This window comes from Protopterus annectens, chromosome 15.part0 (assembly GCF_019279795.1).
Source record: "Protopterus annectens isolate FY-2018-M chromosome 15.part0, PAN1.0, whole genome shotgun sequence".
NCBI classification, from domain to species: domain Eukaryota; kingdom Metazoa; phylum Chordata; order Ceratodontiformes; family Protopteridae; genus Protopterus; species Protopterus annectens.
In genome coordinates this window covers 421,168,625-421,183,816 of record NC_056749.1, presented here as the reverse complement: position 1 = coordinate 421,183,816, position 15,192 = coordinate 421,168,625, and the positions used below count along the sequence as shown (strand labels likewise).

Here is a 15,192-nt window from a genome sequence, read left to right as displayed (position 1 = left end):
AAGATCAGGAAAAGGAACAAAATTATATTTAGAATATGCACAACCTGACTAAACTGCCGTAGACAGTCAAATACCAACTTAACATGGGGAAAAAAGGTTATGTTCTTACCGTAACATTCCCTCTGAGGTGTCCATTTTCATTCTTCCTCAACTGATGGGCTTTGGTCCAAGACTCGTATCTGACTCAGCCTCTTCTACCAGATCATCAGATCCAAGAACTCTCGAGCTCCTCCCTTTATTCATAAAGCTCCGCCAACTTAACATACCCCAGATCGTGTTTGCTGCCCCTAGATATAAAGGGACAACCTATCACTGAAATTATCAAAGGCAGAAAGGAAAAAGAAAGCCAGAAAAGAAGGAACAGAGGTTCCTGTACAACTCTCAGATCTTTCCAGAAGCAAAGGAAGGGGGCAGGTGGGCAGGAAGTTGGGGAAGAATTAAAATGGATAACACAAATGGAATGTTATAGTGAGTACGTAATTTTTTTTTATCTGCTGTTGTCCTTTTCATTCATTCCACAACTGATGGGACTACTGAAGCCTTAGGTGGCCCTCATGGAGGGATATTCTGGAGTACTGCGGAGCCAAAGGATATTCTGTTCCTGGAAATCAAATCTAATCTGTAACGCGCAATAATGGTGTGAGAATTAGTCCAAGTTGCAGCTGCACAAATGTAATCTAAGGAAACCCTTGGCCAAAGGCTGAAAAAACTGCCACAGACCTCATGGAATGAGCTCTAGGAGGGTTGGCCAATGATAGACAAAGGAGATGCATTAAGTTAACCATTTGGCCAATGTAACTTTGTGTACTGGTTTGCCCAAACTGTTAGGAGAAAAGGAAACAAATAATCAGATTTCCCGAAGTCTTTGGTTCTGTGGAGATAAAAGTGAAGTTGTCTATGAGTTGTCTATGCACATCCAAATGATGGAGCAGGTACTCTCCCTTATTTAAAAATTAGGGAAGAAAACTGGTAGATTAATGACCTGGTTTATGTTGGACTCAGATGCTACCTTAGGCAAGAAAGATGCATTTGTTCACAAGAAAACCCTGTCTTTGTGAAAAAAAAAACAGATACAGAGGTTTTAGAAGATAGAGCCTGCAGTTCAGATACTCATTTAGCTGATGTGATAAGTGACCAGAAATATGGTTTTCCAAGACAAAAACGTAAGTTCTGCTTTAGCTGAAGGTTCAAAGGAGTTTGTGTTGAGGCCTGAAGCATGATAGTTAAATCTCAAGGAGGAGGAGTAGGATCCTTTAATGGAGATCTAAATAAAAAGGTTCCCTTAATAAAGGCTTTACATAGAGGCTAAGTAAGAGATTATTTACTTTATTTTTTAACATTTGTTTATAGGGAAAGTCCAACTGGGACAGAACCCATTTTCAGCAGAGGCCCAGGAAGAAATGCTCCAGATGCATGTCTTTGGAATATGGGAGGAAGCCAGAACACCCAGAGGAACCCACACGGACCCATGGAGGACATGCAGACTCTGCACAGAAGGCACTCCAGCTGAGAATTGAACCAGAAAACCTCTTGCTGTGAAACAACAATACTAACCACTGTGCCGCCCACATATTTTCACCCAGGTGGAAATTAGAAATGGTAGCCAACTGAACTTTAATAGTTGAAAAGCTAGCCCCTTCATTGAAAACTGAAGCTAAAAATTCAAGGATAGATGGTACTGGTGCTGAAAAAAAACCCATACCAAAATTCAGAGCATAAAACCAGATGAGGCAAACTGGTCTGATCTGAAGGTGCAGGGATGTCCCTTCTCTAGACAAACAGAAAGCCCTCTCCACAACCTCTAAGGCAGAATCTCTTGGAGACACAGTAGTTTATGGTAAAGGTGTAGGAAGTGCACAAACTGTCGGCTCCTGCAACCCCACTAGCACTCCACCCAAGAAGGGAGTTGGGCCCATGCTGTCCAGGGCCAAAGCTCCGAGGGGAAGAGACAGCTCCAATCCCCTTAAACCCGACAGTCTTCAGGCTTCAAATGGCTCTGAGCTGGTCACCTCAGGAAAATCACTAGTGCTGAAAAGAGACAGTCTTCAGTGCCGATGAGGACATCCCCAGAGGTCATGGATCTGAAAGTTCCTGAAATAGTGGGTCACATCGGAGAAGAAGATACCAAGGGGGAAGTGAACAAAGGATGGATCAAGAATCCAGAGGGATTCAGAGCCAGGAGTACCCCCATCTGGATCTGCACTTTCTCATCATGCTATCCACATCAACTTCTGACAAGCTTTTGGAAGATTTAAGAAATGATGTGGTGATTGGAGGCCTGAAGTGCCTAGGGGGAAATCCCTCCAGGAAAGGTGAAGGGAGTTGTGAAGAAACTAGATCCAATAGGAGCAGAGGTGTGTATGGATCCTAGGAGATCTAGGTTTTGAACCAGTTGGTTCCAACTTATTATGCATCTTAGAAGGAGACTCCGATGAAGGAGCCGAAGATGAAGAATGGTCCAGAGACCTCTTATGGGACTCCTTTTCCCTGGTAAGTGAATCTGACCTACCCTTGTCCGTTTTTTTTTTTTTGGTAGAGGTTTGAGCCCCAGCAACTGAAGAAGTAAAGGAAGGAGGAAGAAGGCCTCTCAAAACTAATTTATTTCTTCGATCAATTTGGGCTCTGGAGTTAAATCCAGGGCAGACTGAACAATATGCATCCATCTGCGCAGGCCCTAAACAATACATGTATTCCCTGTGGGCATTCATTTTGGGAAGCTTATGCCCACAGGTAATGCACTTTTTAAATCCAGCTGGCTTTTCAGCCATTGTTGTCTAAGTAAAGACTTACCTAAAAACACTTCTTCTTTCGGCTTTTCCTGGTTAGGGGTCAACACAGTGGATCACCTGTCCGCTCATGATTGGCAGTAGAGTTTTACTGTGTCGAGTTGCCAGCCCGGCGCCCACCCTTCCACAGAAGACACGCACCCATGCCTAGGGCCAATTTAGAGTGTCCAATCCACTTACAGCATGTCTTTGGGATGTGGGAGGAAACCTACACGACCACAGGGAGGACATGCAGACTCCACAGAGAAGGCATCCCAGCAGAGGATTGAACTGGAGAACCTCTCGCTGCACCACCGCACTTACCTAAAAACACTAAGGGAAGAAAAACATTTCTTTTTTTTTTTTTTTTTAAGTTGAGGTAAAAGGGAAAAGTTAGCAAGAGAAAGGAACTACCAACAATGGTAGAAAAGTTCTCAAATGAGTAATCGAAAGGCAAAGAGTACCAATGATGGTACTTAAAAGAGGTACTGAGAAATGGTAGTTACAAAGAGTATGGAAGCTAGCTACAAAGATTAAGGGAGGGAGATAGGAGAATTAGAAAAATATAAGTGACAAAAATCTGACAGAACAACTCATGAAAAAGGCTAAATGTACTCCAAAGCTCGAGAGCAATAGGATCTGCATCTGAAGCTGAATGGCAGCAAATGAAATCTGAGGTGTGTTAGGTTCGTGGGGCACTATGGGTACAAGGAGGAGCTCAAGAGTTCTTGGATCGGATGACTTGGTAGAAGTGGCTGAGTTGGATCTGAGTCTCGGATCCAAACCCAGCAGCTCAGGAATGAATGAAAAGGATAACATCAGCTATAATGATTAAAATATCAAATGGAAAAGTAGATTGGGGCCATTTCTAATAAGCAAGGCAACTCTGAAGCAGGGTAAAGATATAGAGTACGGTTCTTGGCAGCTCAACATAATGGATAAAAGGGAGGGGGTTGCTTGCTTGGGAAAGTTTCAGGCTAAGTCCTTGTGGTCTTAGTCCTAGTACTAAACAGGACTTCCAATCTCAGACCTGGCTATTTACCTGGTTCCAGTTCAGACCACTCCTTGTGATTATCAGCAAATAGCTGGAAATGCCCCATTCAGTGAAGAGGAGTATAAACTTTGGCGACAATTCCACAAGTAACGCAGATCCTTCAATACCCAGAAATACAGTACACATAAACCTTATACAGTCTGATGCTGAATTCAATGATGTAGAGGAATAAAGCTCATACTATCATCCATGTGACCCAGATTTGATTACTGGCTCTGCCATCTGTTGCAGCTGGCATGAGGAAGATGGAATGCCTTTCAGGTGGAAAGGGTCATAGCTGGTTCCTTTGACAGGACTGTACAATCATGTTTCCCTCAGCACTCTTCATGCCTATCGAATGAGGCAGCATGTATGACAGCATATATGTATGCATCCCACAGTAAGTATTTGTGGAAGTCACAGCCGTAAGAGAAGTTAGCTCTTCCCAGCCTGATATACAGACTGGCCTGCTCCCTTACTCCCAGCCTGATATGCAGACTGGCCTACTCCCTTACACCCAACTATCAGTTCCAGGGGTGGAGTAAAATTATTAGGTTCTCACCTTAGTCATGAAACAAATGGCCTGTAAGACTGTATATATGTCTAGAGGAATTACTGGGCTTGGCTCTTGTCCTGTAGCAAAAATGAGTGGGCTAACTGGATGCAAGTAGGGGTGCTACAGATCTGTTCAAGTGGATGGGGGGATCCTTGTATTCTAACCCCTGAAGTTTGCTGAAATGTTTCTTCATCTCCCTATTAGACATTCCTCTATCTGTCCATCTTACTGTTCTGCCACATCTATGCCCACCTCATTCCCACAAGATTTCATTCTTCACTTCATTCCCTGTGCCAGTGCCAGTACTACACTTGTTAAATATTTCCACATGGCCACTTTAATCTCCACATTTCTAACTGCTGTTCACAAATATATTAATGTCCAACTTGCTGTAATGATTTATTCTTATCTACTGCATTCATCTCCTGCAACTGTGCCACCATCTCCATGTGTTTGTGTCAACCTCTATGGCTATCAATTTCCTAGGCAACTTGTATTTCCTTCTGCATTTCTTCACTTTTAACCAGTCTCTCGCAGTACCAGCTCGTCAAGTAGAGTTGACTGCAGTGCAAGAAGATTTTCAAACAAACTAATTATGCTGCATGCTAACTGGACAATTTAATCTCATGTTGGCAGAGTGGTCAATTATGAAGAGGAGGATGATGGTCTGAGTTCTTGGTCACCTGATAAGCATACAGCATGACTTGTCCAACAGTGAATAATTACAATCTGAAGTTTGCAAGAGAAAATAAGCAACTGATTATAATGATAATATGGAGTGGAGCTTGTGAAGAAGAACTGTATAAAGACAAACAGAAGAGGAGGGAGTTTGGGAGTAAGCACGCTTATGAAAAACAATGAAATATCATCTACTTATGAGGGTTCTTCAGTTTCTCACACCAGGCAAATATGAATAACATCCAGTGGCAATCCATGTAGTTGTGATGGCCTGCACATCTTACTCCATTGCTTTCACTTGCCAGTCAAAGCCCTTGATGCCATCATAGTACCTTTTTAGGCAGAGTCTGGCTACTGACCATCCCAACAAAGTAGATACAATTACAGGAAATTTCAGTTCTGACTATATCATGGATGTTCATCTCAATGCCTGAAGCCTCAATAAGAAACTGCCTAATCCTGAGGCTCTCCTGAAACTTGAACACATCTATGTTTGCATCATACATGAGAGATGGTTTAATTGTAAAATCAGCATACCCTCCTTACCTGTGTTTAAAGTCTATCATGAATTCAGACCTGTGGGGACATTTCCATACATCTCACCCACAGGGAGATTCCACAAGATCTACAAACCAAACCCAATGCACATCAACTTATTGTAAACAAACAAACAAAAATATATCACTTTACAACCTGGTATTGGACTCCTTCCATGTCTTCCAAATGATAAGATATTCCTAAATGTAATCACTGAACTACACATAACAAAAAAATACTTTTAAGATGGGTGACTAACCATTCATCCTATCTCAAAAGCTAATTATACCCAAAGATCACTAAAGTGAACAATAATTCTGCAGAACAAGCAGAAAACCAACCCCCTATGAGAGTAAAACTTACTAAAACATGTACCTAACAAGCTAGCAACCACATTTACCACTCCTGTAGTATCTTTGCCCCAGGTTAATTCCAACTAAAAATCAGTGATCTTTTTTAAAGTTTCAATATACCTCCGCAATGAACAGTTCTGAAATAAAGGACTTCAAATAGACAAACCTACTCAAAAAGCTTGTGACACTTACTTGTAAATCACCAATCTTCATGCAGCCTAATCTGCTATTTTACACAGATGCTGCAGCCTCAGCTGCTACTTATTCAACAGAGTTTTACTCCCATCTGTACAAGTGTACATTTCTGGCAGTCCAACTAATTATAAAGAGAAATAAAAAAATGAAACCTTAGTGATCCACCAGTATAAATAAGCTCCATACAGAAAAGTCTGTAAAGTTCTGTAACAAATCAAAACCTATCCACATTACTGATCTTTTTGATAAAGTCTTTAAAGAACTAAAAATGACTATTAGAATGATCAAAGCAAACAGCAAAATGAACTAGCATCTGAAGCTAAGAATAACTATAAATCGTTTTTTAAGTAAATCAGAAATAAATAAGAAAGAGAACCCAGCAGTGTTCTGAACTAATCCAAAAATGCATTACCCACTCTGACCCTAAAGACACAGCTAATATACTTGCTAATACATTTAGTGGCAACTTTACCTCAGATACAGTCATGAAAATCCCACAAATCCCAGAGTTTCTTAAATACCCTAAGATCATCAGAGAGCATATCCTAACTGCACTTTCTATACCACTTCTACATTCACACAATCTGCCTCAGTGCTTAACAAATAGTGCCAAACATGTCTACATGGAAAGCCTCCTGAACTTGTTTAACTTAGCTTACCCACAGGGTATGTCCCTGAAATACGAAGAATGGCTATGATGTTAAGCGGGGTGGGGGTGGAGGACATTAGCCTAACTAATCTAATTTGAAAAACCACAGAACACATACCATCTGAGTTCATTAACTATAATATCAAGAACCTCATACAGCTACACCCTCAATAGCTTGGTTTTCTTAATGGGTGGTCATGTTTACTTTAGTTAACTTCTTTGAGAAGCTCAGGAAGGCAGTAGATAGCAGTTATTGTGTCCAACCAGTATATCTGGCTCAGGCATTTGACACCATCTCCATTTTATTATGAATAAACTAAGAGACCTAAATGTCGACTCTTGTGTGGTAAGGTAGAAAGCAAAGTGTCCAAAAAATACAGCCCACATAATCAAGGTGGCAAGTGCCACCTTAAAAAGAAAAAAAGAAACTATTGCAGTACCTCACAGCTCAGTGCTAGGATCCCTCCTTTTTTGGCAAATACCTCTCTGATCTCCAAACCATAAATCCAGACCTATGGTAACTAAGTTTGCTGATGACTGTAAGCGGAATGTCACTGAATAATCTCTCTGAACATGGAATCCCTACAGCAAGAACTAATCTTTACAGACAATGGTGTACTGACTTAATTTAAATACAGGAAAGTTCAGTGTCATCACGTCTGATAAACAGCTCCTATCTACCACTTATAGTATAGTTAAGTACCCTCTTAGAGAGAAACATTTTTTTTATCGGTCTTGGCACCGCACCTTGGTCAATTAACAAATCCCTCTCCTTCAACTACCATGTAGAATCAGCGTTCTGAAATCCTTCTATATAGCAGAACTGATATCTCAACACATCTTACTCAGGTCAAAATAATTTATTGCCTGCTGTACTTACCTCTAATTAGGCCAGTTACAGTACAATGCCCACCCCCCACCCCCCGGCATGTACCTAACCAGACATATCACACAGCTAGAAAGATCCTAGTGGTTCTTAAAAAAAGACCGGCATTCTAAAGACCAATGGCTACCAAGACAGGCTGGGTACGCTGTCTCTATACTTGGTCTCTTACAGACTCCTGGAGGACAGTGTCTTACATTCCATGCCATTAAAGCCCCAACCACCTTTGATCTCTTCCATTTCTGTAAGACAACAGCTCCACAAACACTACAACTAAGATTTAAATCTCCACCAACATACAAATAAGGCATACAGGAGGGATAGGTATATTACCCAGCAATTACACTAATTTCTGGAACAAATATCCCTTACATGTTAAATACAATGACACCCACTTGCAACCTTGAAAAGCTATTATGAGTGGATAGGCATTCACAAATTCAGTCCTGGACTGACCTACATTGTCTTCTAGAAGCAGAAGGTATCCCATGAGAGAGGGTTTTGGCAAGGTACAAATAGTCTCTCAAATTACTTGTCTTGTAATTCTTATGACCCTATGGAAGAAATGCAGCATTTGAGACTGAACGATACTTACCAATAGCGAATAAAAATACATATAAAACAAAGAATGACTTAGCCTGCCTTAAAATCGAAAATGTTATGAAGCAAAACAAAAAAAAAATGTAACACTGCTACAAAATATGGTGTGTGTGTGGAGTGGCATGGACACTACTAAATTTACTCAACTCTGTAAAGACTATGTACAAAAATATTTTGTTTAAATATTCCAACATATGCTGACTAATTAACAAGCTGGGTTTCTTAGTATATTAACATAAGACAATGGTGCTACATATTTACAAATATACAGAAAACAAAATACAGAATTACCTGTATAAGATCTGCTTCATGTGTGTAGAGGTGGTTGAAGAGTGCATGGTACAACACCTGTGCCCTATTAAACTGCCAGAGATCTGCAGCTGGCTTAAATGGGAGAGGAGAACATACAGTCAATTACTGACAATTCAAAAAACTGCATTACACAAAAGTGGTCACCAAAATGCTAAATCTCAGCTCTGTTACACCATATATTGGTCAAAGTCACATTGTACTTCACAGAGAACCAATGACACTAAGGAAAACAGCAATCTTAAACAAAAAACAGTAATAGCATTCTCTTCACTGATTCACTAGTATATTTAACTGGGTAAACCTACTAGGCCTGAATGCCTTGTTAAGGTCAGAGATAATGCAAACAAAAACAGAATGTCTGGCTATACAAACATAATATTTATTCCAAACCACAGCTCATGAAGGGGATCAATAACTTTCTAATATGATCCCACAGAATTCTGGCAAACAACCCTTTTATACCTTAAAAGACATTAGGTATAGCATAAGGCACACATTGTATGATACAATTTTAACAAATCAGAATCTTACAACTAATCATGTTGTTCCCATGAAAAGTACATGTTATGTGAGCATATCATTGTTCTCCTACTAAATAAGGAAATCTGAATCCAGTTACATCTTTAACTCTACTTACTATCTTACAGTCATACTTAGTGAGGTATAGGCCCCCCTGACATCTTTATGTGGTTTTCTTAGTACTGTCTAGTAGTCCACACACCTATTTCCTCCCTGAATTTTACTTATTAACACAGCTATAGTGTTTGCCTAAGACAGAGAGGAAACGTATGCCAGCTACTAAGATATCTGTTATAATGACAGGAAAGGAATGCAGCAAACTATCTCAGTCTGCACTTAAAGTTTCTGAAACAGATCTTTAAGTGCTCAGAATTACAGAATATAAAAAAGAATTTACAATCACTATAATATGTATTTCTCTATTCCCATTACAGCATCTTTTGGTCTAGGACTGTTGCTCTGGGTATATTTCAGAATCACAAAATACGCAACTGAAATTTGAGGGAGTGAAACATAGGGCAACAGGATATAGATAATCAGCCACTAAAACCTTAAGCTTCTGTGCTTTCCTGCCAGAAAATGCTACTTTTCTACTGAATGTTAAAAAAAGTACAGTTGTGTAAGATCTTACCATAACAGTAGACATCCTACTTCTCACTTCTGCAGTATTCTTCACTCTTGGGATATTCTACTGAGGATAACTGAATTACTGGCCAGCATACCAAAGCCTTTATACCTTCCAGGTGCCGTACATCAGACGTATGTCCTACGTGCAAGACATAGGGCACATATTTATTTTACTTATTTAACATTTGTTAACCGGGAAAGTCCAACTTGGAACAAAGCCAATTTTCAGCGGAGGCCCGGGTTTCAGTGGAGGCCCGGGGAGAAAGGCTCCAGATATGTGATCACATATGTGATGTACAAGTGCCTAATCCACAGAATTGAAGTGCCCCAGAAGAACCAGAGCCACCCAAGAGAAAAGTAACAACATGTATATCCAGGAAGGGAAGACAACAGAGAAAAGGATATAACAAAGACCCCTTGGCCAAAAGGAAAGCAACAGAAAGTAACTGGGGTAGGAGGGAGGGGAGAATACTGCAACAGTGAGAAGCAGGACATCTACTGTTATGGTAAGATCTTACACAACCGTACTATGTCCTTCCATATCACAGCTGCAGTATAATTCACTTTTGGGAGACTACAAAAGCTATTGGGAAAGTATGGGATGAAGAGGAAGCCACAGAACAGCCCTCCAAAAACCTACGAAGAATGGCCCTGGCAAAACCCACCCTGGCACTAGAAATTATATCCAATTTGTAATATTTGGTGAATACAGATCAGAAGATCACGTAGCAGTTTCCAAGATGGATCTAGTTATCTAGATATTTGAAAAAAAGCACCAGAAGAGGCCACTGCCCTGGTAGAATAAGCATGAGCAGAATAAAAGAGTTGTTTGCCATGAAAAGAATAGCAAAAAGAAATGGCTTTAGAAATCCAGGAGAGAAGATTTGTTTAGATACCACCAAACCTAATTTCCTGGCATGAAAGGAAACAAAAAGCTGCTCAGATTTTCTAGTAAGTTTTGTCTTGTCTAGATAATATCTGAGCTGTTTGTGTAAATCCAAGGTGTGAAGAACTCTCCTACAAGAATTCTGTGGAGAAGGGTTAAAAGAAAAAGGAATGAATGGACTGATTCAAGGACAAATAATTAACCACCTTGGTTATAAATGAAGAATTAAGTCAGATAGAAAAAAGGTGGAGTTGCCATGAGTATTTGAAGTTCAGAGACCCTCTTGGTGGAAGTAAGCCACTAACGTACAGTCTTCAAAAAACAATGTTGTAGGGAATAGGAAAATGCAGGTTCAAAAGAGAACGGAGTTGATTTCTCAAGAGAAAAATTAAGGTCCCAAAAAGGAGGAAAAGGCTTTCTTGGTGCCCAAATTTGAAGGACACCTTTCAGAAATTGTTTGACTTCAAAATTAAAAGCCAGAGATGGATTCAGAGGCATTAAGTAAAAACGGATGACAAATGAAATTTAACAGATGAATAAGCCAAGCCAGAATTGAGCAACTCACACAAATAAGAAAGCAATGTCAGAATACCCACAGAAAAAGGGTTTAGGTCATGCTTGAGACACCAAATAAAAAAATCTCTTCCGTTTAATCACATAAGATTTTCTAGTAGTGCATTTTCTGACCTCCTGCAAAACCCAAAGCATGTCCTCAGTAAATTGGTGTCCAAAAGGAATGAAAACCCTATCACCCAAAGTGCGCAAGTGAGGGGGAATGATAGAGCCCTTGTTTTGTGTAAGAAGATGCATCCTGTGAGACAAATTGTGATGATTCCTCTGGCCAAATGAAATAGAAGGGTGAACTAGTGCTTTGGGGCCAAAGGGGAGTCACCAGGAAGATGTTTGGCCTGTCCCACATAATCTTATGCAGGATTATTGCTTGTAGAGGAAGAGGGGCTAGGCATAAAGAATCATTCCCTTCCAAGAAAAAGACATGGTGTCCACTTTCCAAGCCAGAGGTCTTGGCACTCTTGAAAAACTGAGGCAGTTGACAATTTACAGGGAAGGCAAAATTATTTACTTGAGGAGTACCCACACTGATGTACAATGTCCAGAAACATTGCTCTGTGAAGCATCCATTCATGAGGATTTGTCCTGGACCTGCTCAAACAGTCTGCCACAAGCCTGTGCTGTGAAGGAATGTACACAGCCTGAAGAACCAAGTGATCATTGACTGCAAACTCCCAAGCCTGAAGAGACAGTCTACAAGGAAAGTTAAGCTTATGTACCCCTTATTTGTTGGCATACCATGTGACTCTGGTGTTGTCTGTTTAGAGGACTTGGAACCCAAACGGAGTGAAAGGCCTGGAGAATTAGAAAAGCAACCCTCATCTCCTTGATGACGATATGGTCTGCCAGTTGTTGATGAGACCAAAGACCTGGACTTTGAGGTTGTTGGAAGAGGCTCTCCAACCTTGATCGGAAGCATCCATGTACAGTTCCTGAGTAGGGAGAGGACCCTGAAAAAGGAGACCTAAGATTCAGGGAAATCTGGTGAATCCACCAGTGGGGCTCAACCTTGAGACAAGGCAAGAGAGGAACCAGAGAGCTATAAAGATAAGACAAACCCAAACAGTACTTAATAGAACCACAGGCTGTACCGTGAGTCTTAGCATACATAATCTTCTATTAGGTTATATCAAGTATGTGTGTGTGGCTCTCAGTTTGGAACATTTATTCCTATTAGGAGGGTAAAACTTCAATATTTGAAGCTGTACATAGTTTTGTGTGTTATTACTAAGTTGATAGGTTTTAGGGAGGGTATTGCGGGTGTGTATTTTTGTTTGAGGATTTTCAATAAAACAAAAAGTTGTGTAAGATGTGACATAGGCTCAAATGGAGATGACAAGAAACACCACCTGCCAAACAGTATATGCATGTAATACAAAAGCTGGAACTAGACATTTAACAAAAAACTGTTTATATAGAAGGTGGGAATAATATTTTTTAAGAATATGATGCTTTTTGCAATGTCTTTAAACGTTAATGGTCTTACAGATAAATATAAAAAAGAAAGAGTATTGAACTATGTTAAAAATATAGACTGCAAATAGCTATGCTACTGGAGACACACTTGGAAAACACTGAACATGTAAATTTGATAAAGAAAGGTTTTCAGGATGGTTATTCAGTGGAATAGGAAATGAGTACTTATATTAATTGCAAGAGAAGCTCTAATAGTGATAGAAGAGGATAAAAAAGAAAATAATGATAGATTTGTAGTACCAAGGGGCTACTAGTAAGGGAGGAGGATTACACTGACATGTATTTATATTCCACCGAAATGCTATAATGGAGCTTAAGAAAATTCTGGGAGAAATAATCAGCTTTCAACAAGGAATATTACTTATAGGTGGGGACTGGAATATAATTTGCAACAGTGAAGATGTGTCTGCGGGGCCCAGAAGTGAAAATATAACAAAGGAGGGCAGATTTTTAAACAATTTATGAAAATATTTGGCATGGAAGATGTGAATTCAGTCCTAGGCATTTTGAGTTTGTTTGTGTCTTTCGGCTTTTCCTGGTTAGGGGTCGCCACAGTGGAACTCCGGTCCGCTAATGATTGGCAGTAGATTTTTACGTGCTGGCTTGCCGGGCCTAACGCACAACCTTCAACGAAGGATTACATGTTATGCCCCAAGATACAAAAACTGGGCTAGGCTAGATAGCATTTACATTTCACCAAGAAAAAAGAGCAGTCCAACTAACATGGGCAAATCCAGTTTAAGAACACAAAAAATGGTTAATAAAAAAAGATAAAACAGATAAGCACTTTCAAGCATTAAGCTCTTCTTCAGATCTAAAATCACAAACTAAAAGACAACACTTTAAACAGGAACACACATTCCATTCAATAAAAGCTATCCAATCAGAAAATATAAGCAATGTATCAATGAAACAGCTTGACGAAAACATAATGCAGGTGTTAAAGGTATAGTCCTATTAAGCCAAGGAGTCGTAACTGCTGTTGAAGCAGAAACTAGGTTTGTTGCCTACTGCTTCTCTAATGTACTCTTCCATCTGAAGAATTGACCAGTTCTTTTGAAAAATATCACACACCCTACTGATGTTACTAGAGAAAGTCTAAAAGTCACACACACATTGTTGTTACTAGTGATCACATGCACATTGTTGTTACTATAGGCAGTCCTCCTTGTATCACATGGTCTCTGTCTTTACATTTCACAGGAAAATGTGCATTTAATTGAAGGTCTTGATATGCACCCAATAACTATTTCAGATCATATACCAATAATAACTAAAATAAAACACAGGGTTATGAAATAAATGAGACACTGATGCTTATCTGTTGAAAAGAGAGGAATTTAAGGAATGGATAGTGGAAATTATTCAGGAACTATTACAGAAGACAGAAATTTCTTCTGAAAATATAACTGGTGATTTCGATAAAAGTAATGTGGAGTTTAAAAAGAGGGTGGAAATAAAAGAAAGGAAGATATGGTTAAGAAGTAACAAGAATTATTCAGAGGGATGGATAAATGCTATTCTCAGCTAGATTCCTAGTTTACCTACAGACCTAAAATATCCAAAAATGAAATCTATTCCCTTAAGTTAAGACAGCAGTACGACTCTGCACATCCAGTTTGTCTAGAAGAGATTGATATGTATCTTATGATTGTTTGTTTTCACTCTGACTGTGTACTGTATGATGTCCTAAACTCACATTGTAAAGTCTGCCTTTAAAGTACATTTTATATGTATTGTCTGTTAACATTAGAAATGTATAATTTGGAGCTTTTCTTCCTGGGCTTCTGCTGAAAATGGACTTGTATCCAGTCGGACTCTCCCAGTTAACAAATGTAAAATAAATAAAATGAATAAATAAAGTATTGAAAAATAGGGGGGAATCTCACAGAATAAGAAGAGAGCAATTGCAGAATGCTACACAGAAAATAAGGAATTACCTCGATAATCTGCATGTCTGTTAAGCAAATGTTTTTTGATAACTCTAGAGCACAAAAACATTTAACACAATAATTCAGGCAACAGAAAGTAGAAAGGGCTATCAACAAGCTTAGGGAGCTTATAGCAAGGAATCTAACAAGGGACCCTGTAGAAGAAGTGTAAATATTTCAGAAATTCTGTGAAAGTCTGTATAAAGCAGAGAAATATGCAAATCAGGGAAAGGTACAAATAGAAATGTTTATGGAAGAATTAAATATGCTGAGGTTAGAGGTATAGGAGGCTCAATTACTAACAGTTAGGACAGGAGGAGATGACATAAAAATGGTGAATTATAACCAGTATACAGGAAAATCCACAGGAATAGACGGTATTCCTGTGGAAGTTTGGAAACTAGGCGGGAACAAACTGATACAGATCTGGAAGATTTTGTTTAACAGTATTTTAAGAGGAGAAGAAATACAAACATCAGGGAAGAAAGGACTGGTAGCTGTAATACCTAAAGAGGTTAAAGATCCATCAGATCCAGCTTCCCCATTTCAATACTAAACCATGATTATTAAGTGTTTATGTCTATAAAGGCTAAAAGAATAGCAAAAGTGATGCCAAAATTGA

The 15,192-nt window shown here is 39.4% G+C and overlaps 1 protein-coding gene across 1 annotated transcript in view; it reads right to left on the bottom strand.

Moving 5' to 3' along the window:
• The window catches only part of TTI2 (TELO2 interacting protein 2), a 390,540-nt gene that overhangs the window by 143,384 nt on the left and 231,964 nt on the right, over positions 1 to 15,192 (bottom strand). The window contains exon 4 of the mRNA XM_044057161.1: positions 8,541 to 8,633. Within this exon, the coding sequence (XP_043913096.1) occupies positions 8,541 to 8,633 (93 nt within the window). The remainder of the gene's footprint in view (positions 1 to 8,540; positions 8,634 to 15,192) is intronic.